Below are 27784 nucleotides of genomic sequence, written 5' to 3'. Positions count from 1 at the left end.
AAGGGTTACTTCTGTCTACACGTTTTTTTCCTTTTAACTCTGTTTATATTTCACTGAGGCCCAGAAAAAGTTCAAGCCCAGAGAACGCTTTTGCGTTTAATGTTAACTAGAGGAGAGGGAAGTGTAGTCTGTCAGTGGCTGTAATGCACTTCACTTTCTTAATCCTCTGCCTGGCACTGAGGGTGTGAATGAGGCAATACTTAATTAGATGTAATTAGTCTCAATCTTCCTCTCCACCAACACCTGCGAATGTCACGTAAGGGGAATGTGCTAAACGCTCGCAATGAGAATGTATTTCACAATAGCTATTAATAATTTAGCCCTTTGTTATTTACAACGCAAATTATGCCCTTTGATCCTGTTACATTGTTCTCTGCAATTCATTAAAAGGAAATTAAACTTTCACAAACACCTATATTTCACCAACAATGAACGTAGAATCTATCGTCTCGGGTGATAGCGTTGATTTGAGGTCAGCTTTTTCATTCAGTCACATATGAGTTACAAAAATAAGCTTAAGAAACATGATGTCAGGGTTTTGTTGTGGTTCGCAAGGGCTGAAGCATCCATGTGTTAAATGAATTATGCACTGACCTTTTAAAATTTTAACCCCTAGCATGCTTTTTCAATATAGTGCAATATGCTGCACTGATATAGATATTAGCATTTGTTAAATTTGTTTAACAGGGTGATTTATAACAGCATTGCAATGCAAGTAAAAAATAAAACTTTGTGTACAGGTCAATGGCAGATCTATTAAATGTATTAAAAATGACAAATGCAAAAAAAATCTATCTATGATGAGCATGTTAGAGATAAAAATGCACAGTTAAAATTAGATACATTTTTAGGGCTTAATGTCTATAAGAAAAATGATTATAAAATGTTGGAAAATCAGATTTCTGAAGTTCTGTAGAATCAAACTCCAATGTAAATAGCCAATTTTCTTTTAATGTGACATTAAACCATAAAAATCAGTTATATCATAGAGAAGATCCCTCTAAATCATCATGCCTGTGTCAAGATTATTAAGTTTTAAAAACATTATTTTTGCTTATTAAAATTTGTAAAAAAAATATCCATTAAACATTACATTACAAGAACCTGGCACGTTATTGACCTGTACACAAAAATATTGTGTTTTGCAGATGCTGGATACTTAAAATTCACTTCAGATTTTTGTTTTATTATCACCGTAAGTAACAGCTGTGTTAACTTTATATCTAATCTATTCACTAATATAAATTCAGTGCTGAACGCGTCAAGTTCCGAAACAAACCCCATTCGATGAAGAAGGTACGAACACATGTAACACACACACACATATATATAGAGAGAGAGAGAGCTATAAATGTACTCACGGGTGGAAGACGACAACACGCCGGCAGCACAGTGGAGCAAAAACAATAAGCAGATCATCTTACGAAATAAGTTCGCTTTCTTTCTTTTAGGACAAGAGAGTGTGTTTGGACTATGCAGGAATATTTGATCCACGCATGCCACAGCGAGTCCAGCTCCAGTGCACCCGAAGAGTTGATCCCAGCGTCAGTTCCTGAGCTGCTGGCGTGTCGCGGATGTTCCAGAAGACTGAACTTTACAGAATATCCGCCAAATGTTCTGTTAATGCGACGGTGCATTCGTCCTCTTCATTTACTTTTGGCATCGTTTACCGTGCTGAGGCTCTCCACTGCTAGGAAACATCCAAGTTTATACTTTGCAAGCTCCTCCCATGTCTTCCCACACAGTTCCAAGTCATTTTTGCCTCTTTCGTTTTATTCCTCCCTTCCTTCTGTCTGTGCCCTCCTCTTGTCTCTAGCAGGTCTTGTATTAGAGCAGTGTAGTATCTATTTCCTCCCCAAACCCGAAGATTTAGTCTACCTGTGGGCCAGAAGAATCTCTTCATGGGAATTCTTACCTTCAACCTTAATAAGGATAATCATTTAAAGTTGAGCAATTACTTTATGTGACAGCTGACTGGAAGAACTAGCGATTTAACTCACCGTCTGCACCCCTTGTCTATAAAATACTGTCTGTTTTATAATAAATTTGGATATATGAGATCCTGGACCAAAAATAAATAAATAAATAAATAAAATAAAAATAGTAGCAATAGCCAAAAATACATTGTATAGGTCAAAATTATCAATTTTTCTTTTATGCCAAAAATCGTTAGGATATTAAGTAAAGATCATGTTTCATTAAGGTATTTTGGAGATTTCCTATCGTAAATATATCAAAAGCTAATTTTTGATTAGTAATATGCATTGCTAAGAACTTAATTTGGACAAATTTAAAGGTGATTTTCTCAATATTTTGATTTTTTTGCACCCTCAGATTCCCGATTTACAAATATTTGTATCTCTGGCAAATATTGTCCTATCCTAACAAAACATACATCAATGGAAAGCTTATTTATTCAGCTTTCAGGTAATGTATAAATCTCAATTTCGGAAAAAAATACCCATATGACTGGTTTTGTGGTCTAGGATCACATATTTGAAGAGAACTGAATAATAGCATATAATGTGATCCAAAATAAAAAAAAATTCTATATTCCAAATGTTCAACGGAATATAAAAAGAAACCATTTTGCCAATAGTTTCTTGAAAAAAGAATAAAATTATAAAAAATGTAATTAAATTATAATACTTTATAACACTTTACAATAAGGTTCATTAGTTAACTTTAGTCAACATGAACTAAGAACGAACAATACTTCTACAGCATTCATTGATCTTAATGTTAATTTCAGCATTTACTAATGCATTTTAAAATTATAAGTTGTGTTTGTTAACATTAGTTAAAGCACTGTGAACTAACATGGTTGAATAATGTAATGGTTGAAATTAATAATAACTGAGATTAATGAATGTTGTGGAAGTATTATTCATTCTTAGTTCATGTTAACTAAAGTGGTGAACTAATGAACCTCATTTTAAAGTGTTACTGAAAAAAACAATTCTGTTAACAAAATAAGTAAAACAGAATTATTAAAAAATACAAGACAGTAATTTTCCAAAAACTTGATCAAACTTTTTAAAATGTTAACATTTTTTAAATTGAATTTAATTTTGCTTATTTTTTTTCTGTACAAAGTTTAAATCAATGGAAAATGATCAATTCAATACCAACGCCTCAAAGTTGTCATGACTAACGTTTGAGTAATGGTGGTTATGAGCAGTTGGAGATGTGGTCCTAGTCATTGAGTCACCCACTCGGCGAGAAAGTATATTTTGAAACAATAACCATGACAGTCAGTTCGCCCGCGGGTCAGCAAGCCACAAAGCGGCGCTTTATCTATTGTAGAAGAAACGCCTGTTAATGCCGGGTTTACCGTTAGTTCCACGCTGGTTCTGTCTCGTAAATGAGTGAGTGGACTTCCTTTCCTGTTATCACCATACAATGCTATAACAAGAGGGATGTCATCCAAAGTCTGTGAATGGGGACAAAGACCATTCATCTCCCAGAGCCCTCAAGGGAAGGGAGAACTCCCACCACAGTCATTAATTCTGCCTTTATCCTAAAACTCCATGCATATGTCTTCTAAACAACACCTTGTTCCTAAATATATTCTACACTTCCAAACAGTTTACTCAAGCATACGTATCACGTCTGAGTCAACGCGTTCTTAAGAACGCTATGTCATATAAATAGCGCACCTCAGGAAATTTACATTTACAAATCAAGATGTTGTAACCACAACAACCTCAGCAGGCTTGAGGTAAATGAAAGCCGTGCAAACAGATTAACAAGGTATAATTATCTGCAAATGAAGTAGCTGTTCCTGGGAAACACACTAGTGTTTGCACGTGGTCATTTTACACAGAAATAAGCTCCAGATTTCAGAGGAAATGGTCTTGCTGTCATCTCCCTCAGATCTTTGAGTCTTTAGGAATATAATCCAGTCCATTAAACGACTTTGGATCAACTTGAAGGGCGAGAGCGATTACACTTTGCGCTAAATCCTGAAAGATGGGAAAATAATCCAAAACATTAGCTATGCAGATCAACCACAGGAGAGGAAGAAAAGGAGTTCCTCCAGTATTACGGTATCTGAGTGATGTGTTAAAAGAGTTCTGCTTTGGAGACAGAACAACAGAGATAGTTAGAAACAGAAAAGCAAACAAGAACTTCCTCTCGGCAAACGAACGGCGGCGTAAATCTCTCGGCCAATTCGCTGACCGCATCTGATTGGACGCATACCCAGCTAGGTGATGCCTATCCAGAACATGACTTAGACTTCAAGGAATTGTCTGTATCTAAGAGGACATTTATCCTCCAGAAGCCTGCTCTGAGACAGCACAACACACCATAATGAGACAGGGAAGCATTGATTACTGGGACCCTGTGATTTAGTGGGTGAGCTCTGGCATGTGGAACAAATTATCCCACCATAAAGATTTCAGGGGGAATTCTCTTCGGGACGGAGGCTTGGACTCGCAGCATTCGAGCCGAGTGTGAAAGCATTGGCCGCTTTGTTTTGAAGCACTCCGAGGAACCCAAATTGGACATGCAGTAATATAATGATGATTACCCAAGGGGGGTTAAACCTCAGTCCAACACACCTCAGCATTTTATGTCCAATCAACTTGGCCGACATAGAAACCCTCTTAAAAATGTCTGGAAAGCTGGGAGAGGCTCCAGCTCTGCGAAACATGTGCTGAAATCACTGTAAATCAAGCAATTTCCTCTTAATACACAGAGACAGTCACTGACCCCAGCGGTACAATCCTCACTGATTGGGAGAAAATGTTTGTTTGAAGTAGGGTCAAAGCCTTTCCAGACTCGGTTAAGCCTTGTTTATATTGTAATGTATGTTACAACGTATTATTTCTTTAAAGAACGGATAAATGTGAATGAACATGAATCGAACAGTCACAGAAATACAAATCAGATCGTCGTTCCTGACCGATACCCCTGACATAGTTTCTAAAGCCAGAGAAGCACCTTTGGCAGCCCCCCCAATAATGCATGACAGATGTACATCAACCATACACTCGGTGATGGCAAGATCTAGCAAATGTGTAGCCAAAATTCTCAAGAGACTCGGAGTTGTTAACTTGCTCTTTCTCCTCATTCCATCTGGATTCAATGTGCTGGGTGAAATGCATCGACAATCGAACAAGAAATGGGTCGAGAATGTATAGTTCACCCTTCATTCTCTTCTTTTGCCAATTCTTTATTCATTCCCCAAATGCAGTACTTCCTCTTTCCTCTGTACGTTATGCAAATCCTCCAGTGTTTCCTGCATTACTTGTCATATTTGTGCTGCTGTACTCTTTGTGATATGCTTAAGAAAAACTTCAATTTAGATTTAAAAGTGAATGCATAATATCAATATATAGGCAAAATAATAATGCATAAAAACTATTCAGTGGTCATTGACATGCTCTAATTGTTCTGATTCTGTTTAAGTTTTGAAATATAAACAATGATACTCAACGCTCGTATTTTGTACTTTTTCAATATTATGATCAGATACAAGAAACAGATACAAGGAACCCTAGTCAGTGCATAATTAAAGCAAATCTAGGCAATTGAGCTGCATGTTATTCAGAAGCAGCCATTAGAGGGAGCACAAACACAATGTATTTAACTCGATTTGAGAATTACTTTAAGGATTGAGAATTACAGAAATGAGAATTTCAGAAGTTGTAAAAAATATTAAGCAAATTTTCAATTGCAAAAGAATTAATTGTTTTTCAGCTGGCTATGTTACTCTTATTTTTGTGCAGACTAATCAATATGCATATTATTTTGATTCACATTACAAATGAATCTGTGAAGCAATCAAACACAATGGGTTTTATATTATATAAAAAATATTAAATAAAGAAACAAGTAGAGTAATGGTTGAATAATTGGGAGGGAGGCTGTCTTTAAAAAAAAGTGCTGTGCATACAGGGTTATCAGTCAATCTCATGTTCTGCTGTGTCACTGTGCTGTTTCCTTTATTCTCTTGGCATTGAATGTGTACGTGAAAGAGCACACCTGACGTCCTACATATACTGCAAAGAAGCGGACTGCATATTATACAAGCATAGGACAAAGTCCATTATCTTCTTGTGCAATATGAAAGAACACAAAATAAAAGTTGTACATGTGCTCAAAGGCAAATTATGATTTTTTAACTGTGATTCTAAAGTGTTCCTGTTTGCATGATAAGCATTAAAAGCCGTCGCTTTAAAGATGAGTAGACTGCTTATCATAACATCACATTAATATTATTACATCACATTAATGTGATTATTATCACATTAAATAAATGCTAAATGGCTAACTCTGCCATAAGTAAATACTTTGCATATGTACCTGATCTTTCTAACTGCCCTATGTTGAAAGATATTTGCTCTCGCAACTCCTGCTCTTGAGGAAATTACATGGAAAATGATGTTTGTGCTTCAGTAACTTCCTTAAGACTATGACAAGGCAAGAATCAGTACAAAAAAACCTCACAAATGCTGCTGAGGTCAAAGGCCTGGGTGTAACCCAACAAGGAATATGATCTTCAGGAAGCCTTGGAGGAATATTTACAGTAAAATGATCTGCCAGAGATCCACAAAATCTATATATATAACAATAACAAAAGAGAATGTTATAAAAAAAGTCATAAGTCCTAAGAAGTCATAAAAAAATTGTTTTTTGAGGAAAACATTTCAGGATTTTTCTCCATATACTGGACTTCAATGGTGCCCACGATCTTCCAAAATGCAGTTTAAATGCAGCTTCAAAGCTAGCAAAACTAAAACGATTTTCTAAAAAAATATATAATTTATATACTTTTTAATCTCAAATGCTTGTCTTGTCTAGGTCTGCCTGAACTCTTGTGTATTCCGGTTCCAGACAGCTAAGGTATGTTGAAAAACTCCCGTCTCATGCTCTCCTCCAACACTAAAATCATTGCTGCAGAAGCACCGACCCAGTGTTTACAAAGTGAACATGCAAAGAAGATCAAACACTCTTTCCAAAAAAGGTAAAACAGCGATATAGGACGATTTTGAAGTTGGAGGAGAAAATGAGATGGGAGTTTTTCCACATACCCTAACTGTCATGAACCAGAAAAAAGAGCTCAGGCAGACCTAGACAAGACGAGCGTTTGAGGTTAAAAATTATATAAATTGTAAATTTTTTTGGAAAACATCTGACTGTTTTGCAAGATAAGACCCTTCTTATTTGGCAGGGGGTTGTTTAAAGCCCTTTGAAGCTGCATTTAAACTGCATTTTGGAAGTTCAAAATCGGGGGCACCATTAAAGTCCAGTATATGGAGAAAAATCCTGGAATGATTTCCTTAAAAAACTATTTCTTTACGACTGAAGAAAGAACGACATGGACATCTTTGATGACAAGGGGGTGAGTACATTATCTGTAAATTTTTGTTCCGGAAATGCACTTCTACTTTAATTGTGAATTTTTACTGTACCTTTCTATCAGCTCTGACTGGGGAAATAGGAGGCTGAAGTTCCCTGTTTGAAATGTGGATTAGCTTGTTCATTATTGTGGAATGCCACTCACATACACTCTGACTCACAAAAGCCTCCGTGACAATTAAAACCCCAACAAGCCCAAACAAATGCACTGCAAATACAAATTTCATCTAGGATTAGGAAGAGGGTTTCCCAGTGGGTGTCTGTTTGCTTCTTACATAACAACCTTAAGGATTTTTGGCAAGGAACATGTCACATTTTCCAGAGCGTGAAGCATTCAGAGATGTCATTTAAATGACAAATGAGATCAACTGTCAGTCCTTGATATCTTTGCTTTCGGTTTGTCAGTCAGCCTGTATTAGGTCCCACTGGCGTGCAGCTGAACAGAGGAGTTGCACAGTCATGCTGATGTCAATGGCACTCAGAGTTTGGAACGCTGCCAGCGGGAACGCGCGCTAGTGAGTGTGCACGAGCCTCCTTCACACAGTCATGCTGCGCTCTGTGTTTGGAAGGCTGCCGACGAGCGCGCGAGCGTGAGTGAAAGAGTGTACGCGCGTTTCCCCTCAGCAGTCAGTTGACAGCTGGAAGGCGGTGGAGCTTCGCGATACAGCAAACTTTCGATTTTTTCCTTTTGTTTTGACGTTTTACGCGCTAGTCACTAGAACATTCTGTTCGTGAAAGCGCGCAGAGGGCATTCCCCTCTTCACTTATGCACCTTTTGTTTTAATTTTAACAGCATCGTTGTTTATATAAAGCACCTATGACAGTACGCAAGTGGAAGTAAGTGAAGAGCTGTCGCCGGTTCCTAAAACAAGGTGAGTGCTTTTAGCGGGTGTATTGGGAGGACTGCGTTACATTAGTGTCGATGGACATCGGCACGCACTAGAAAACGCGCGCTTGACAGTTGTCTAACTAATATGTCATTTTTGCTTCTTGCCTTATCAGCACAATTTTATCAGGGGTGCGACAGCCAGCCCACGGTGTGACGATGTCACAACTGTTAAAATCTTGAATGGGTGCTTTATGGTTATTTCCCCCCAAATGAAAATACTGACAGAGTAGTTTAGTTCTTTGTAATGCTTAAGCAGTGCTACTGTTGTAGCATTGTACAGATTCAGCTGTAGCCGCAGGTAAATATCAGTTTACTGATTTCTGGCCAGCATGATTTCTAGTGTAATATTATGCAGTAGTTATAAATATCGTGTAACTTACGTTTCACACAAAGTTTGGCGAGTTAGTTCGTGTATTTCTTCTCAGCCAACGAAAATACTTCCGAACATGCCAAAGCTTCAAGCTTTGGGTGTCACCAAGCAACGCTCAGGCTGAAAGCCGGACTGGAACAACGTGTATTAGCGGAGCGGAACGGCCCCTCCCACGCTTAAAGCTTTCGGGAATCACTTGTCTCAAAGTCTACTCCAGGTTTTCTATGTTTTGCGCTCTGTGCAAGAAACCCGTTTCGAACGATAGTGGAGCCAGTGTAAACACTCCCTGCTGCATGCAAAAACATGCATCTTTGTAGTATTGTTATATATGACACCAAAACTTAGAAATTTGTGTCAAAAACGATGGATTTTATACTGAAGCATTATCCACCTTTTTCCTTCTCGTAAAAATGGGAGTATCTTTGTAAATTTTATGGGTGAGGCTTCCAGGCTCATTCACGTCCAGCTATTTTTAGCTGTACAAAAAACAGCTTGTTTTGCTGCTGTGTGTCTTACCATGTTGTTTTAATGTATTATCTTAATTATGTGCACACTGATTTGTCATGCAAACAGTTTTACTGCATACTGCATGCTGGTATTCTTCTTCTCATTATTTCCCTATAGCGAATAACGAACTGGAAGTCTCACTTGTAGGCTTACTTCCGCGTAAAAAGGTGGATAGAGGGTTTGCACTTACGTCGCGGTTTAGTCAGTTACCCGGATGTGCGGCCATATTGGAGATACTCAGATGTAAACAACAGCATGGATTGCAAGGTTAAAGTACTATTGAATATGTTGTTCTGCTAATTTATGCTGTCTAAACTGAAAAAAATGTGTGGAAGCTGCTAAATCATATAGAGAAGGCCTTCGTAAGCAAGAAAGAGTGCAATATTTTGACAAACTGAAGTTAATAGGTGGTAAAGATACGTATGAACAGTATTGATTAAGATATTAGCCTAATATTTCATCTACCTGACCGGAAATGATAAGAACAAACATGAATGTTGCCCTGGAAATCCTGGTTGAGTTTGTCCAACCACAAATGCATTTTGTTCCTCAGGCAGTCTTTTGCACTCTTTTCCTTGATTTGTTATAACTTTTGGCAGTCATAGTACTCCAAATATTTTCTCGGTCCGACCGATTAGTACAGCCCCAAACATGACAAAAATTGACAATTTATCAGCAAAATATGCAAGTTTTGTTTGGTTCAGTGGCATTGTTTACATTCAGTGCAGCCAATATGGCTGACACACTCTATTGAAGCATCATATTAGAGCTTGATATTGGAGCTGGGCATGTGACCACAATCTGGCATAAAAGACTTTTTTTAATGTAGTTTTTTTGTTTGTTTTTTTGAGTATGGTAAGTCTTATATGAAGCTGGCATGGAGCTTGACCACTAGATGGCCACTATGTAACATTGTGATAAAAAAAAATTAGTAAAAAAAAAACTTTTATTATGCAGTTAAATGGAACTGTGCTCAGAAAAGCTCTGATTTACCAACATTACAACTCTATTTCAATCATTTGTTAAATAAAAAAACAAGCCTTGTGGCTTCAGTTGCAACTATTTTCAGTGACAAAGCACAAATGGACAAGGTGATTAGCAATATTATGTCTAAAATGTAAGTTACTCAACCTTAACAGATTGTTGAAGTTCAGAACAAGAACACCCTTGCTTGTGTGAGATTGCTTGTATATGATTCTGTTCTCTTTTTCGTTCATTAATTGTTATATGTTTAGCTGCTGATTTGACAGGTTAAAGTGCTTCATTGCTTAATGCAGATAAGATATCTTCATCTCTATGCATGTAGACAATTTTTCTGCAATAGTTCAGATTTTTCTCTGGAGCTAGCAAAAGGTTTATTTTTAGCAGCAATGTAATGCCTTTGTTTATGTGCAGTAGTTTAGTTTTTATTTATTGTTATTTACTCACCAATAATAGCTAGAAGTTATGTAAGGGATAAAGTACAATTAGCTGGATGTTATTGTGAAATAAACCTCTGACTGGATGACCAGGATCTCGTAAAAGTGGCAATGCAGCACTGGTCTGACTCTTCAGTCAGCTGTCTTGAAACTCACTCACACTGGCCCTGGGCCATCGGGCGATCCTTATTGTTGAGTCTTAAGCTAATTAAATATTGTTAGTCATCTCTGTGAGTCACACTGCAGTACATTCCTATATTGTGTGTGTGAGAGAAAGCACATCTGACTCTTTCCAAGTTAACTAGTAGATTACAACCATTGTGCAAGAAATTTAGTGTACTTAGAACTTTATCTGAACAAAGGATTTCCCATCAGCATAATTCTAGGTCAGTGATCACCACCCTGCAATGTACCCAGTGTTTTTATGATTCACAGTTTTCCGCACAGTCATGAACACCTTCCAGTCTGCTCATAGACTGACTGGCTCGTTATCAGGGCAATGGAGATGTGTCATAGTGCAGTTATCAATGAGTTGTTTTGTCCTCCTGCTGACCTCAGCTATATAACTGTGACACAGTGGAACTGTGCTCGCCCTCCCTCTCGCTTGCTTTTTTCTCTCTCCCTTGAAGTCTCAAGAGTGGTGAGGAGTTTATTTTATTATACTTTATTTAATTTTTCTAGATTTTTTTTAATCAGTTCATGTGACCACATCTGTCAAGCTCCATAAAGAACAAAAACACTGCAAAGCACAGTTGACATATTATATTGTTTTCTCTTTTATTATATTGTTTTTTTTAAAGGAGCAGTTCACCCAAAAATGAAAACTCTGTTATTAATTACTCACCCTCATGTCATTTCAAATTTGTAAGACCTTTGTTCATCTTCAGAACACAAATTAAGATATTTTGGATGAAATCCAAGAGCTTTCTGACCCTGCACAGACAGCAACGCAACTTCCACGTTCAAGGCCCAGAAAGGTAGTCAGCGGTGGTTCAACTGTAATGTTAGGAAGCTACAAGGATACTTTTTGTGCACAAAGAAAACTTAAACAACAACTTCATTCAACAATTTCTTCTCTTCCATGTAACAAAATAAAGGTTGAACCACTGATGTCATATGAACTATTTTAATGATGTCCTTGCTAACTTTCTGGGCCTTGAACGTGGTAGTTGCATTGCTGTCTATGCAGGGTCAGAAAGCTCTCGGATTTCGTCAAAAATATCTTAATTTGTGTTCCGACAATGAACGAAGGTCTTATAGGTTTGGAACAATATGACAGAATTTTCATTTTTGAGTGGACTATCCCTTTAAGTCTGTACATCAACATGAGTTTTGATGGAAATGAATATCAGTGATAAACTAATACAGCTTTGAAAGAATTGAAACACTGCACGCAAGTCACATATCGCTACTTTTTTGTGCTTTTTGGAGCTTGTCAGATGTGGCCACTGTGAACTGGCTACGTTTACGTTGGCTCTTATAATGCAATTATAGCAGTACTGCGGTTAAGTTGGAACTCAAGTAAACAGGATACTGTGCTTATGTTAATGTGATTATGCTTATAATCTGAGTAACCCTTATTGCAGTTAAATACACATTTTGATCGCACTTATATGAGAGTGCATATGCTTTAATCGCATTTCTTGCACTCTTGCCAAATTGTGCTTTTTTATTAAAGAAACAGAAATGTTACTGTGCAAACACTTTCAGAGAACATTACACAGCAGCGAAAGAAAATGTCACATGTTCCAAGGGGAAAAACACACATACAAGATAATGAATATGCAATGAATAAACAAATAGATTACATAAAATGTAAACATTGATAAGAGGAGGAAAGCAAGCTAAACCACATCAAATGGATCATGCCAAAAAATAAATAAAGGAATAATCACATATTGTTTCAAGAATTTGTCATATTTGTATTACTAGTTAACCAACAAGTGTGCATAGTGCTGCATACGAATGAGGTAGGCTTGCTACCCTAGAACATTTTCACATTTGACAAACAAAACCTGCCAACAATACATTGCATGGGTCAAATTATCGACTTTTATGACAAAAATCATTAGGAAATTAAGTAAAGATCATGTTCCATGAAGATATTTTGTACATTTCCTACCGTAAATATATCAAAACTTAATTTTTGATTAGTAATATGCATTGCTAAGAACTTCATTTGGACAACTTTAAAGGCAGTTATCTCAATATATTTACATTTGCACCCTCAGATTCCAGATTTTAAAATAGTTCTTGGCCGAATATTGTCATATCCTAACAAAAGGTTATTTATTCAGCTTTCAGATGTACAAATCTCAATTTCACAAAATTGACCCTGTCAACTGTTTTGTTCCACAGACACAGTATGTGGGTTTCGAACGACATGAGATTAGATAAATAATGAATATTCCTTTAATTGCATCATCTTCCAGAGCACAACATGCTTGTTAACCAGGACAAAAGTTCACTTGGCAGCACCTTCCAGAAAAAGTTCCAGCTTTTCACTTTCTGTTCCAGAATTTTTCAAATAACCTGACACTCAGCGAGTTAATGGTTAATCCCACCAGAGCCATGGTGCTAATGTGCACAGCGCAGCCTGTTAACGTTCTCTTTAAAGTCCGGCTTAGCAATATGGCATGTGGGAGATATGACACAATGAGCCTTTATGAGGGATGGAGGCCACAGCTGAACGAGCTCTCTTAGTTCCAAAAGAAGCTGTCGCTGGCAGTGTTGTCTTGTGATAAACCGTGCTTTAAGACAAATAATGTGTCCTCAGCACTCTGGGTTGTGCAATAAGACCAGCAGAGATGACCTGCAAGTGTGGAATGTTGCATAACCTGTGAAAAAAATTTGTCTCTGATGAACAACAACATTAAGACTGATCAACAACAGAGACTTTGGCCTTCACTTGAAAATCATGTTAGTGTGCACAAAGGTCTTTTGATACACACTATTCCAGTTGTGCCACAAGTATTGCCTGTATTATGCAGGAAATCACATGTTTAGCCTGTGAATAAGGGTGTGGCTTGGCTGTTTTTTTGATGTCTACTTGACATCCGTCAAGGAATAGGGAAGTGAAACATGATTCAACCAAGTCTGTGCAACTGTCAACATAGACTGTCATGAAAGACAGTTTCTTATACACTTTGTTATAATAGAAATTGCCTCTGTAGAATTTGCGTAATCCTGCCATTGTGTATCCCCTGTTCCATGTAGTGTTTGTTTAGTTTGATATCTAAGATATCTTCCTTGATCATCTTGGCTATATTCAATTATGCATTTGATAAACAATGAAAGCATGGGAGAGGATAAACAAAACATTTCTCAATGTTTTATCTCTGTTTTTCACAGGGTGAAAAGAGCGTGAACCATCTCAGAGGACAATAACCATTTGGAAGAAAAGAATATTGCATTTTTAATGCTTGGCGCTTAAAATAATTTTCTTCACCTGTACAGTATAAAATGACTTTTTACCTCATCCACACAACACAAAAAGCAGCCTTTGTCTGATTTAAAGGAAACAACTGTAATATTTTAACAATGCCAACTTGGCTTGATACAGAAACTTGGTATGGTGGACTTCTAACCAGGCAGAAGAAACATGGTTCTCTATCCCTAAGCGATCATCAGTTGTGCCTTTATTTCTTCATGACACGTGGATGGATATAGACATTGTTACACTGCAGTCGCCATCCAATTCCTACTAATATCAGTGACATTATAGGTCTCAGAGAATGATATGTCCAAGAAAGAAGAGGCCCATCAAAGATGAGGATTTCTCTGCCATCGTGGTGCCCTCCATGAGGGGTCATGGTTATTTGGATTACACGGTTGAAAGTCATCCCTGTAGAGCCATGCAGATCATGGACGAGCTCCGCCATCATGATTTGCTCTGTGACCTGGTTCTACACGTGTCTTACAAAGACAAGATAGTGGATTTCAAGGTAAGAGATATGGAATACAGCTCTTAAAAGTGAAAAGTGCCATATAAAAGCTGTTTTATTTTACCTAAAGTGCTATTTTAAACCTCTCATTTCAACACAGGTCAGTTCTTGCCACATTTTTCTTTTTGCTTTAATAGAATTAAGGCTGAAGGTACAACAGCATAATAGAGAACTATGTTAGAAGACAGTATTTTTAGGTATTTGGGGTTTTTTGGGAGGGATACTTTGTTTTTTTGTTTTTTTTTTATTTAGTACTGACCTGAATAAGATATTTCACATAAAAGATGACATATAGTCCACAAGAGAAAATACTAGCTGAATTTATAAAAATGACCCTCCCCAAAAAAAGAAAAAATATGATATTTAGGTAAAATAATAAAAAATATACACATCTTTATTCTGTTCAAAAGTTGTTGTTTTTTATTTTGTTTTTTTTTTTTAAAAAAAAAAAAAAAAAGCTGTAGATCATTCAGGTAACAACACAGTATTAAGAATCAAGTGTATGTAAAATTTTGACCAGGGTCATTTTTATAAATTCAGCTATTATTTTCTCTTGTGGAATATATGTAAATGTCTTTTATGTGAAATATCTTATTCAAGTCAATACTAAAAAAAAAAAATAACATGCATTTTGTATGATCCTTCTTATTTTGGTAAAATAACATTTTGCAGATTCTGCAAGGTGTATGAAAACTTTTGACCTCAACTTCAAGTTAAAAAAAAACAGCATTTATTTAAAATAGAAATATTTTGTTATAATGTAAATGTCTTTAATTTTGATAAATATAATGCATCTTTGCTGAAAGTACTCAACAATCTTACTGACCCTTAACCCCAGAACAGTAGTATATGCAAAATACAAAAATACTACACAAAAGCAATAAATTATTGTTATAAAAGGGCCAAAGCTCACTTGTAGCATTGATTTCATTTTTAAGTGTTTTACTTTTAATTTATTTTGACAAAAAATAGTATAATATTTTAATATTAACCATTTTTGGGTATTGGCCTTGACAATACAAAAAAAAAAATCTAAAATTAGTGGAATGTATCAGTTAGATTTTTACATTACCGCATCCCTTTTTTTTTCTGTAGTACTTATATAGTGAACTACAGAGATTGCGCCACTTACTAATAATATATTCCAACTCCTTAAGAAACAGGTCCAGCATGTTATAGTTATTTTTAATATGGTATGTCCTTGGCACTGCAAATTACAGTGCACAAAGATAAATGGTCCTCATTACAAGTGCAGAATTATGTTAGTACATGTTAAGACATTTAATTGTAATTACGAGAACACAACACATGCAGCTTTCATGGTTTAGTTTCAGGTGTGTCCTGCCTGCTTTTTTTTTTACTCCAAGTGTCTACATTCCCCAGGTGCATAAACTGGTGCTGGCTGCCTGCAGTCCTTACTTCAGAGCCATGTTCACCAGTAACTTCAAGGAATGCCATGCCTCGGAGGTCACCCTACGAGACGTGTGTCCTCAGGTCATCAGCCGCCTCATCGACTTCGCCTACACCTCCCGTATAACAGTGGGCGAGAAGTGCGTTCTCCACGTCCTCTTGACTGCGATGCGCTATCAGATGGAAGAAGTGGCCAAAGCGTGCTGTGATTTCCTCACAAAGAACCTGGAGCCGTCAAATGTCATAGGCATCTCGAGATTTGCAGAGGAGATCGGCTGCACCGAGCTGCACCTTCGCACAAGGGAGTATATCAACACTCACTTCAATGAGGTGTGTGCCCCGTGGACTCCGTTAACCGAAGTGTCAGTTAGCAGCGATCGATAGTTGCCACCTGCTGTGCTCTCTTAAGTAACTGTACTGAGCCATTGACCTGTAACAGTTAGTCTTTGAATGAATGAAGGCTGTAGAGAACAGCTCTGTATAGCTAATTGATTTGTCAATGGAACTCAGGTCTGTCTTGCAGATGGATATTGATTCGTATAAATTATCCAGCTGTCAAATAAATCAGGCATTACAGAAATACTTCACCCAAAAACTATAATTTTATCATCATTTGCTCACCCTCATGTCAGCCTGCATTATTTTCTTCCTTCCTTCTTCTACTAAAAAAAGATATGTTAGGTAGAATGTGCAAGCTGCTCTTTTCCGTACAAAGAAAGTGGATGGTGATTCATACTATCAAGCTCAAAAATGACCAAAGTAAATGTGGTACACATGACTCAATCATGTACAAATGCAACTGAAGCAATGAACCCTTTTACAGACTGTATTTCCTGAGCTATTAACATCGTAGATCTAGCATTGAATGTTTTTTTGTTTTGTTTTTTCACTTTTTTAAAAAATGATTTTGGTATTGGAGGAAATGGCATATATACAGTTGGGATTGAAAGTTTACATACACCTTGCAGAATCTGGAAAATGTTAATTCTTTTACCAAAATAAGAGAGGTCATACAAAATGCATGTTATTTTTATTTAGTACTGACATGAATAAGATACTTTTTTGTGTATTTCAACCCTTTCCAGCAATGACTGTATGATTTCCATCTTTTCACACTGAGGACAACTGAGGGACTCATACAACTATAACAGAAGATTCAAACACTCACTGATGTGCCAGAAGGAAACACAATGCATTAAGAGCTGGGGGTGAAAACTTTTAGAATTTGAAGATCAGAGTAAATGTACCTCATTTTGTCTTCTGGGAAACAAGTATGTTATTCTAGCTTCTGAAGGGCAGTAATAAATGAGAAAATATGATATTCAGGCAAAATAAGAAAAATATACACATTTTAATTCTGTTCAAAAGTTCTCCCCCCCCCCCGGTTCTTAATTCATCGTTTTTTTTTTCTGGAGCATCAGTGAGCGTTTGAACCTTCTGTAATAGTTGCATATGATTCCTTTAGTTGTCGGCAGTGTGAAAAGATAGATCTTAAAATCATACAGTTACTGTTCTAAAGGGTTCAAATACACAAAAATGCAGAAAAAACAAAGAATTTGTTATATATTTATTATTTTATTTATTTTTATTCACCACTATAGATGCTTAACCAACTATGATGACTTGTGCTGCTCAGAAACCCTAAATTGTGAAAAGAGTCCATTGCTAAAAATGCTAAAAGACTGAAATTAACGTTCTTGTTCATTAATAATTTTCCTTCCTGCAAGAGTTTCTGTATTGTTTATCATCATTTTTTATACCATCCACTTCTTGCCAGTAAAATAGACTTTGGTGGCTAAAAAATGTAAAGAACCCAGGTGACAATGATGTCAAAACAGTAAAAAATGTGTCCAAAAATCACAATTTTTAATTAAAAAAGGAAGAGGAATGAGATTTTTTAGTTCTAATGATTTTTTCATTTTGTGTGGTCACAATAGAATAATTTAAGTGAAATTTTGCGGACAAAAATGTCCATCACCAATAGTTTAGCAATGTATAAAGCGTGTTCACACAGAAGTCACTTTCAAAATTGTGAATCTGCATGACCAACTTGAACCTGTTGTGAAATCTGTCCTGGGAAATCTTTCAACTTCTCTCAAAATTCCCAATCCTGTGGATTCCTATTAAAATGACTGCATTTTGCCCACAAAAACTAGCTGATCAATAATTAATGTGCAACACTTTTATGATGAAATGCTTTTTTGGTTTGACATTTTGTATTCATGCAAACACATCATTCATATATACATGTATACTTGTCACAGGTAACCAAAGAGGAAGAGTTCTTCAGTTTGTCCCATTGCCAGCTGCTGGAGCTGATCAGCCAGGACAGTATAAAGGTGCTCTGCGAGTCCGAGGTCTACAAGGCCTGCATCGACTGGGTTCGCTGGGATGCGGAGAGCCGAGCGCAGTACTTCCATGCCCTCCTCAACGCGGTCCACATCTACGCCCTGCCACCCACATTCCTCAAAAGGCAACTGCAATCCTGCCCCATCCTCAGCAAGGCCAACTCCTGCAAGGACTTCTTGTCCAAGATCTTCCAGGACATGGCTCTTCGAAAACCCCTGCCGCCCGCTCCTCATCGTGGAACGCAGCTCATCTACATAGCGGGAGGGTACAAGCAACACTCTCTGGACTCTCTGGAAGCCTTCGACCCACGGAAGAATGTCTGGATAAAGCTGGCTGACATGGGATCTCCTTGTAGCGGGCTTGGGGCGTGCGTGTTGTTCGGGCTGCTTTATACGGTTGGGGGACGGAATCTGTCTCTGCAGAACAACACGGAGTCTGGATCTTTGTCCTGCTACAACCCCATGACGAACCAGTGGACCCAGCTGGCTCCGCTCAACACGCCCAGAAACCGAGTGGGTGTCGGGGTCATTGACGGCAGCATTTATGCCGTAGGGGGTTCACATGCCTCTACACATCACAACAGCGTTGAGAGGTGAGGCCGAGACAGGAAGAAAACTCGAAAAGGTTTTGTGTTGTTTCTTTTACGCTGTAGGGTTTTTCCCCTTTCTATTATATTTCCTTTCTATTATGCGTACTCTAGCGGAATCAAAACATTAGCACAGTGCAGAGTGACAGATTAAAACTCAGTACACAGGGAAGTCTGCGTCGCACACCTGTCCGACAGAGGAACTTTCACACAGGACGTTTTGTACGAGATAAAAATGAAGTATTAGCAGAAAGGTTATGTTACACGCTACACTTGCAATACGTCCCTCACCGGTTACAGAGAGTGTTTTGATTTAAAACAAGCGCCTTCCATCAGGGTGTAAAGATCATTTTGCTCAGTTCTTTTCAGAGCAGTCATTCTTGACTAACAAGCTCCAGGCAAATCTGTTTCATAACGTACATTCCACAGCACAGAGTCAGGCCTTTCAGGAGAAACACATTTCTCCACAATTAGTGTAATGATATGAATATTTTATATTTATTAGACAGTAAGCACGGTGACAGATCAGGTAAAAGGAAGACCTTGCATGAACTTGATGGGTTTTATCAGTAATCCAAAAAGACAGCTGAATGTTGTTTGTCAAGTACAGCATGACAGTGCATCTAAATGTGACAACTGAAAGGAAGGACTCTATTGTGTTGTGAGAACTAAGTTGGTTGCTATATTTACCTTGAAAAGGTTATTGGAACATCATAACATTTACCTAAGGAAGCAAACTATTGTGAACTAACTACATTAATAGTCTTGCTAATAATGATAAATGCACAAATGAGCTTTTATTATCTTTAATTAGTCGTGGGATGAAATGTCTTAATGACTTAATGCGGACATTTTCATTTCTTCAAAAGTAGTGCACAGAATGCAAAATTAGATGGAAAACATCTAAAAACATTCCAACAAGATGGAAAACAATTAAGACCTTGAACAACAACTTCAAACAAAGAAAAATACATACACTGCCATTCAAAAGTTTGGGATCAGTATGGTTTTTAATTCTAATTTTAATTCTCTTATGAAAAAAGAAACAGTAAAATTGTGAAATATTATTAGAGTTTAAAATAATGGTTTTCTATTTTAATATATTTTAAAATATAATTTATTCTTGTGATGCAAAGCCGAATTTTCATCAGCTATTATTCCAGTCTTCAGTGTCACACGATTCTTCAGAAATCTTTCTAATATGCTGATTTATTACTTGTATTATCAATGTTGGAAACAGTTATGCTGCTTAATATTTTTTTGGAACCTGTGATTCCTTACAATAGAAGTCTTTGCTATCACTGTTTATGAATTTAACACATCCTCGGTAAATAAAAGTATTCATTTCTTTTAAAAAAAGAAAGAATTTGCCGACCACATACTTTCAAATGGTAGTTTATATTGTTACAAAAAATCTCTATTTTAAATAAATGCTGTTCTTGCTGTACTTTTTAATTATTAAGGAATCCTGAAAAAAGTATCACAGGTTCCAAAAAATATTAAGCAGCACAACTGTTTTCAACATTGATAATAAATGGACCATGTGAAGGACCATGTGACAGTGAAGACTGGAGTAATGATGCTGAAAATTCAGCTTTGCATCACAGGTATAAATCATATTTTAAACTATATTCACATAGAAAACATTTATTTTACATTGAAATAATATTTTAAAATATTACTGTTATTTCTGGATTTTTCAAATAAATACAGCTTTGATGAGCATAAGAATCTTCTTTAAAAAAAATTCAAAATCTCACTGATCCCAAATGTTTGAACGCCAGTGTATGCATGGAGACTATCAGTCAAAAATGTTTAAAAGAAAAAAACGTAATATTGTAAAATATTGATACTGTTTAAAATAGTTATTTTTAGTGTCACATGATCCTTAAGAAATTATTCTAATATTCTGCTATTGCTGTCCAACAAATATTTCAGATTTTTTTTGAAACAGTATATACTTTCTGATCAATTTAATGCATCCTTGCTTAATAAAAGTATTAATTTCTTTAAAATAAAAAAAAGCTTACTGACCCCAAACCTTTAAAAGGTACACTGTAACAAAAGCAGTTTTTTCAACTTAAAATAATTTGTTACCCTGCTGCTTTAAAATTTTTGTCACTTAATTAACATTAGGTAACTTAAAATTTCAAGTTGACTAACTAAAAATTTTAAGTCAACTGGGCAACAAATTATTTTAAGTTGAAACAATTTTTTGGAACAATTTTTTATTTTTTTACAGTGTAGTGTGTGTGTATATACACTGCCCTCCAAAAGTTTGGAAACGCTCTAGAAAAGTGGGGTTTTGGACAATATTGTACATGAATCCTTTTTAATTTGTGATAATTTTGCACTGATAAGGGACAACACAAACTATGAAAACATATTTTATTACATAAACATATTTTATTACAACAGTTTATACATAGAAAAAACTTACATTTTCAATTAATCAAAATATCTACCATTTGCAGCTATTATAGCTCTGCATAATACGGGCCTAAATTCATTGTATTCTAAACTTAATTGGCGATCAGTGGTTGAAGCTATTAAGGTGTGCTGACCCAAAAATCTTTTAAAAACCTGGGCCAAGTTTAAACCAGTAACCAGGCATCACCCCTGGCAAAGGGGTGTGTCGGACATTGACATGTATTTATTGCCATTATTATGTAATCAAAATGATTACATAATCATGATGGTCTTCAATGATAATGTCAACTTTAATGTATTTGCACCAAGAAATGATAAGGATTTATGCTGATATCGTCCAAAACCATACTTTGCCAGGGGTGTTTCCAAACTTTTGGAGGGCAGTGTATAGACATCCTAAAAACAAGATAAATTTATGCCACAAACATAATATGTAAGTGCCATAAACCTCATTAACTTTGTCGTTCATTTCTTATTTTTACTGTGGACTTGTGGAGTTTTTGAAAAGTAGACGAGCACAAGTTCAGATTCATAACAGAGCCATGTGAATCCTATTGAGGATAATTTATGACTGAGTGAGCGGCTCAAATCGGAAAGTTAATCTGTCCAGGAATGCAGGGAGAGAAAGAGCGTGTATTCTATTTAGGAATTAGAGCTAGACGCAAATTCAAACAATGAACGTCGATAGATCATCTACAATTTCAAAGATGTGTGAAATTCAAGACTCACTATGTGCCTCTGTTGTGCTGGGAGACACAAACTCTCAGGTCAGTAACAGTAGCTGTCTTCACAAGCTTTTAAATAGATATATTGCATTGTTGGCAGGTTAAATGCAACCTCTTCTTGCTGAAGGCTGTTTTTTTAAATTGTGACATTCTGTTGGCCGTTTATCTACTCATGGGAATTGCTTGCAGTTATGAGTGGTATTTGGCACTGGATATTATTGTTAGGAACAAAGGAAAACAAATTCATGAAGTGATGAGCCCGAGACATTTAGAAAGACAGTTTTGTATTGACTTCCTCATTGCTGTTTTTAGGAAATCGTATTCCTTGACGACAATATCTCAACTGGTTTGTAAGGATTTCCTGCTTGTTGTTTTCATAGGTATGACCCAGAAACAAACCGCTGGACGTTTGTGGCCCCTATGTCAGTGGCACGGCTGGGGGCCGGCGTCGCCACGTGTGGGGGAAGTCTGTATGTGGTTGGGGGTTTCGACGGGGACAATCGATGGAACACGGTTGAGCGCTATCAACCAGACACGAACACCTGGCAGCATGTGGCACCTATGAACACAGTTCGGAGCGGTCTTGGTAAATATTCTGCACCATTTATCAAACTAATGAATTGGAACTGTTTTCCTTTACTTGACATGTTAACCGCATATGATGTACTGCATGAATTGTGTGATTATATTAAAGTGACTAAAGGGAACAATATAAAACATAAGAGAACAAAAGACCACATCATATCTAATCATGTGGCATTTTACAGCGTGTTGTTACAACCTGTAACAACATAAAACACCATTAAAGTTGAAACGTAATATCGTACAATTCCAGACAATGATTGAAACTTTGTATTGTTAGCACTTCTCGTGGTATTAACTTCAAAAGATGAATCACCTTTTGTATTTCTCATTTGTAGGTCACTGTTTTAAACAAAAGTGTCTGCCTAATAAATAAATGTAATGATAAACCTGACTCAAACATAAATGAAATTCTAAACAAAAAATACATTATCTTTCCATTCATGAGTTAATAAATAAAAAAGATTAACAAAACCATGTTTAAAAATGCCCATGAAGGTGACTGCACGTCTAGGAATGCCATTTCTCAGAGCTGCTTGACCCTGCAGCTAACACAACAATCTGTAATTGCAAACACTGGCATAGTCACTCAGTAATTCATATCAAAAGAGTTGAAGAATTATCTGTGCAGTTAACATAATGTGCAGGATTCGGAAGTTGTGCGTTGTGCCTTTAAATTTTAATTACGTTATTTAAAAAAATGTACATCATATATATTTTGGACTATGGGGGGCACCATTATTTTGATTTCTTAAATGCTTCCAGTCGGTGAGCTAAATTGTGAAAAAAAAAAAATAATTTGTTGAGTCAACTTACAATAATTTGTTACCTGGCTGCCTTTAAAATGTTAAGTTCAGTCAACTCAAAAAGGTTTAGTCAACTTAAAATGTTAAGTTGTACTAAGTGTTTTAAGGCAATTTTAATTTTAAGGCAGCTGGGTAACAACCCCAGCTTTAAATTTAACCAAGCACATTTTTAGTTTAGTCAACTCAGTTATCTAAGTTGTGACTTAGTACAACTTAACATTTCAAGTTGACTAAACTTAGTTGACTGAAATTAAAATTTTAAGGCAGCAGGGTAACAAATTATTTTAACTCGACGAATTGTTTTGTTTTTTTTTGTTCTGTTTTTTACAGTGTACATGTGCTACCTGTTGCTATTTTTGCCACAACACAATTCAGAAAATAAAATACTGATATGATGAACAAAGCTACTCAAAGAGATTACATGTGGCGATGAATATAAGTGTATGCTTAAACCAAATGCCGTACCATCAGTTTTCCCACAAGGAGTCTAAATGCCCCCGGATATCAAGTGAAATCCGCACTGAGAAACTCCTTCAGTGTCTGCGGCGTCATGACAAGTGTCAGCATGTTTACATCCTGCCAGAATGGCATCTAGCATTTCTTGTCTCTGCCGTTTGTAAGCTCTTTCAGTAAGCTCTTCAGCCTTAAAGCCATCAGGACTAAAGTGGAGAGAACAAAGACATGGGTCTTTAGGAAATTTTATTCATCCACCTGCATCTTCCCATTATTTTCTCTTCTTCTTATCGCTGAGAAAAAAGACTTACATCGCTTCTCTTGTTGCCCTTCTGAATGAAAATTACAACTGAAAAGCTGCACAATGTGGCATCGTATCAGTATTTTATATCCAAGTTGCTTATTTCTAATTATGCTGCGGTAAAAATAGCAACAGGTAGTGCCAGTAACCAACAGGTAGTGCCATGTACAAAACTGGATTTTTTAAATAACGTAAATCTTTCTTGGATTTTCTACTACGTAAATTTAATTTAAATAATGTTCACGCTGCTTTCTTCCACACAGTGAACATGGATGGGTGCCAGGAGTTGTCCAGCTCAAAAATAAGCATCATAAAAGTTGTGCATACATACACTACCAGTCAAAACTTTGGAATAAATAAGATTTTTTTTAATGTTATGCTGATTTGTTGGTCAATTATGACTCAAATGGGACTCAAATTGTTGTTGTTATTACCAATGTTGAAAACAGATTTTTTCAAAATTCAAAAGAAATGCCAAGTTCTGTCATGAAACTAGATGCCACAGGCTGATGGGTCCTTAACGCAAACTGATTATATTTACAGCGTTAAACTACTTGGCACAAGCTAATTGGTTCATGTTGCAGCCAATGAGCTTGTTGCTTTACATTTAAATGGCTGATTTCACTAGAGCAGTTCGCAGTAAGCTTTCAGAATTCCTCTGAAATCCTCCACTTCCCCAGCTCCACCTGTATAGATCTACTACGGGTTATTATATATGCTATTTGTGCAGCAGCAGTAAGCTTTAAATACCGCATCGTATCGGCGTATGTATTGGCAATAGCAAGTTCCTGTACTTGCTTTGCAGCAGCAGCAATAATCTACAACAACAACAACAAGCTAAATACCAGAATGTAAAATATTTCTGATTTTTTGTATTAATTAAATACTTGTTGATATGTACTGAGCTGTCTGGGTTTTGTTTTGTTTGTAGGGGTGGTGTGTATGGATAACTACCTCTATGCAGTTGGTGGCTATGATGGTCAAACACAGCTCAAAACTACAGAGAGATACAACGTCACTCGAGACGTGTGGGAACCAATGGCCTCTATGAACCAATGCCGCAGTGCACATGGAGTCACGGTCTACCAATGCAAGATTTATGTGTTAGGTGAGCTGAATCAGAGTGCATGAACTGATCAGATATATACCTTGAAGGCAATGTAAGTTATTTGGATGAAAGCGTCTGCTAGATGCATAAATGTAAATATTATTTAATTTCAGGTGGATTCAATCAAGGGGGTTTCTTGTCCAGCGTGGAGTGCTACTGTCCAGGCGGTAACGTATGGACGTATGTAACAGATATGCCTGTTGGGCGCAGCGGAATGGGTGTCGCTGTAACCATGGAACCCTGTCCTGGAATCCTGCCAGAGGAGGATGAAGAAGAGGAGGAGATGTAATGTAGAAGTTTGACCTGTGAACTTTGAACATGTGCCATTTTGAAGACAGCACATGCTGCATTTCCTTCAAACCTCTTAATGCATGTGATGCCAATGAGGACATGCAATTTAGGTTAATTTTGAAGTTTTTTTGATTGATCTTCCTTCACTACAGTGTGTGTGATTTAAAGAGAGAAATGTTGCGAATCACTGGACTAATGAATCTCCGATCACAAGATCCTTTGACTGAGACACACACAATCGTTTTGTCGAACTGCTGAATATGTAATTTTGTAAGCTCATTCTATAATACTTTTCATGTCTGTAAATGCACTGTTTAATGTGCACACCTGATAAAACACTGAAATCTTATAAAAGTTTGGGTTTTGTTTCTGACTTTAGGATCCCTGCTGTTTGTCAGGAGTGTTTGCAGTAACATTTTGTTCTAAGCTAGGACACTACCAGTCAAAAGTTTTTGAACAGTAAGATTTTTAATGTTTTTTTTTTTTAAAGACGTCTTTTCTGTTCACCAAGCCTGCATTTATTTGATCCAAAGTACAGCAAAAACAGTAACATTTTAAAATATTTTTTCTATTTAAAATAACTGTCTTCTATGTGAATATATTTTAAAATGTAATTTATTCCTGTGATTTTAAAGCTGATTTTTTTTTTTTAGAATCATTACTCCAGTCACATGATCCTTCAGAAAACATCCTAATATTCTGATTTGCTGCTCCTAAAAAACATGTATTATTATTATGTTAAAAACAGCTGAGTAGATTTTTTTTTCACGTTTCTTTGATGAATAGAGAGTTCAGAAGAACAGCATTTATCTGAAATAGAAATCTTATGTAACATTATAAATGTCTTTATCATCACTTTTGCTAAATTTATAGCATCCTTGCTAAATAAAAGTATTAATTTCTATCATTTCTTTACCCCCCAAAAAAGCTTTTGAATGGTATAGTGTATAATGTTACAAAAGCTTTTTATTTCAGACAAATGCTGATCTTTGGATCTTTCTGTCGAAGAATCCTGAAAAACGTACATACTGTTTTAGATATTGATAATAATAAAAATGTCTCTTGAGCAGCAAATCAGCATATTAGAATGATTTTTAAAGGATCATGTGACACTGAAGACTGGAGTAATGATGCTGGAAATTTAGCTTTAATTTTAAATTAAATTAATTACATTTTAAAATTTTAAAAATAATTCAAATAAAAATATTTCAAAACTTTATTGCTGTACTTTGGAAATAAATGCAAGCTTGTTGACCAGAAGAGACGTCTTTTAAAAAAACATTAAAAATCTTACTGTTCAAAAACTTTTGACTGGTAGTGTATATAATGCATTAAATAAGCTATTTTAAGTGTTCTGAAATTAATATGTAACATCTTATAATACACCTCATAATCAGTAGAATGTTTTTGAAATAATTAAAGAGTATAATTATAATTGTTATAATACTTAATATTCCTCATATGGTTTAACAGTAAAAATAGGTAAATATTATATTACAAATAATTCTAAAAATATCACAGATATCAATAGTATCTTAATGTATAGCCTATACACAACAGACTTCATAAAAGGTGTTGCCATGATTACTTTTTACCACTAGGTGGCGGACTTCTACTTGCAAATGCAATGGGAGCACATAAGGGCACGTCTCAATACTAACACTTGTGGTCTTTGCACTTGACTACTTGTCTACTTACATGATGTATTTCCTATATTTTGCCCAAGTGGGTGTGAAGACCCCAAGTATTTGTAAAACTTTTGATTACCCAATTTTAAAAAATGCATGTAGTTTTACAGATCTTTACATACACATTTTAATTTTCAATACGTTGCACTTTATAATAAGCGTCTGTCTGTTCATCAGTATCTATGTAATATAAAATGTATGTAATAATTCATGTTAAGTTGTTTTTGAAATTTCTCAATTTAAAAACATAATGAATAGCACTGAGTTTTGGCATTATTCAGAAATGGGGCAGTCTTGTTCACTTTGTAGTGAACAAGACAGCAAGTGTGGGTATTGGAACAGGCCTTTTGTACTGAATGAAGTGATGTGAATATACAATAAGTTTACAATAAGTTAATTTATTGAAATTATAAACTGTGTTAATTTAATCTTTAACTTTAAAAATCTTTAGTTTGAATAAATCTTTCACAGATTAATTTAGAAAAATACTTAATTTGTCCCTTTTTTTTAAAAAAAAAAGAATGTTTTGGATGGGAAAACAGTTTGTGTGCTATTTTCT

At 36.0% G+C, this 27784-nt stretch overlaps 2 protein-coding genes across 3 annotated transcripts in view; one reads left to right on the top strand and one right to left on the bottom strand.

Annotated features, from left to right (window-relative positions):
• crlf1a (cytokine receptor-like factor 1a) overlaps positions 1-8815 on the bottom strand; it is a 24189-nt gene extending 15374 nt beyond the window's left edge. The window contains exons 1-2 of one of the 2 annotated variants that reach the window (XM_051130918.1): positions 8638-8815; positions 1362-1878 (exon numbers count right to left, since the gene is read on the bottom strand). In XM_051130918.1, coding sequence (XP_050986875.1) covers positions 1362-1419 — 58 coding nt within the window. In that variant the 5' untranslated portion in view covers positions 1420-1878; positions 8638-8815. The remainder of the gene's footprint in view (positions 1-1361; positions 1879-8637) is intronic. The other variant, XM_051130909.1, reaches the window with a different exon arrangement.
• keap1a (kelch-like ECH-associated protein 1a) lies at positions 7927-27784 on the top strand. The gene is made up of 7 exons (XM_051130897.1): positions 7927-8240; positions 13904-14496; positions 15880-16236; positions 18171-18847; positions 22377-22582; positions 25070-25246; positions 25360-27784. The coding sequence occupies exons 2-7, from the start codon at positions 14287-14289 to the stop codon at positions 25533-25535; spliced, it is 1803 nt and encodes a 600-aa protein (XP_050986854.1). The 5' UTR covers positions 7927-8240; positions 13904-14286; the 3' UTR covers positions 25536-27784.

The sequence above is a fragment of the Labeo rohita genome, chromosome 2 (genome assembly GCF_022985175.1).
Source record: "Labeo rohita strain BAU-BD-2019 chromosome 2, IGBB_LRoh.1.0, whole genome shotgun sequence".
Lineage (NCBI taxonomy): Eukaryota > Metazoa > Chordata > Actinopteri > Cypriniformes > Cyprinidae > Labeo > Labeo rohita.
The sequence above is the reverse complement of the archived record's forward strand: the minus strand, read 5'-3'. Positions and strand labels throughout refer to the sequence as shown.

Coding starts and splice junctions, on each gene's coding strand:
- keap1a (XM_051130897.1), top strand. CDS start 14,287: ATGATATGTCCAAGAAAGAAGAGGCCCATCAAAGATGAGGATTTCTCT. Junction 18,848..22,376: donor CATCACAACAGCGTTGAGAG/GTGAGGCCGAGA, acceptor TTGTTTTCATAG/GTATGACCCAGAAACAAACC. Junction 25,247..25,359: donor ATGCAAGATTTATGTGTTAG/GTGAGCTGAATC, acceptor ATTTAATTTCAG/GTGGATTCAATCAAGGGGGT.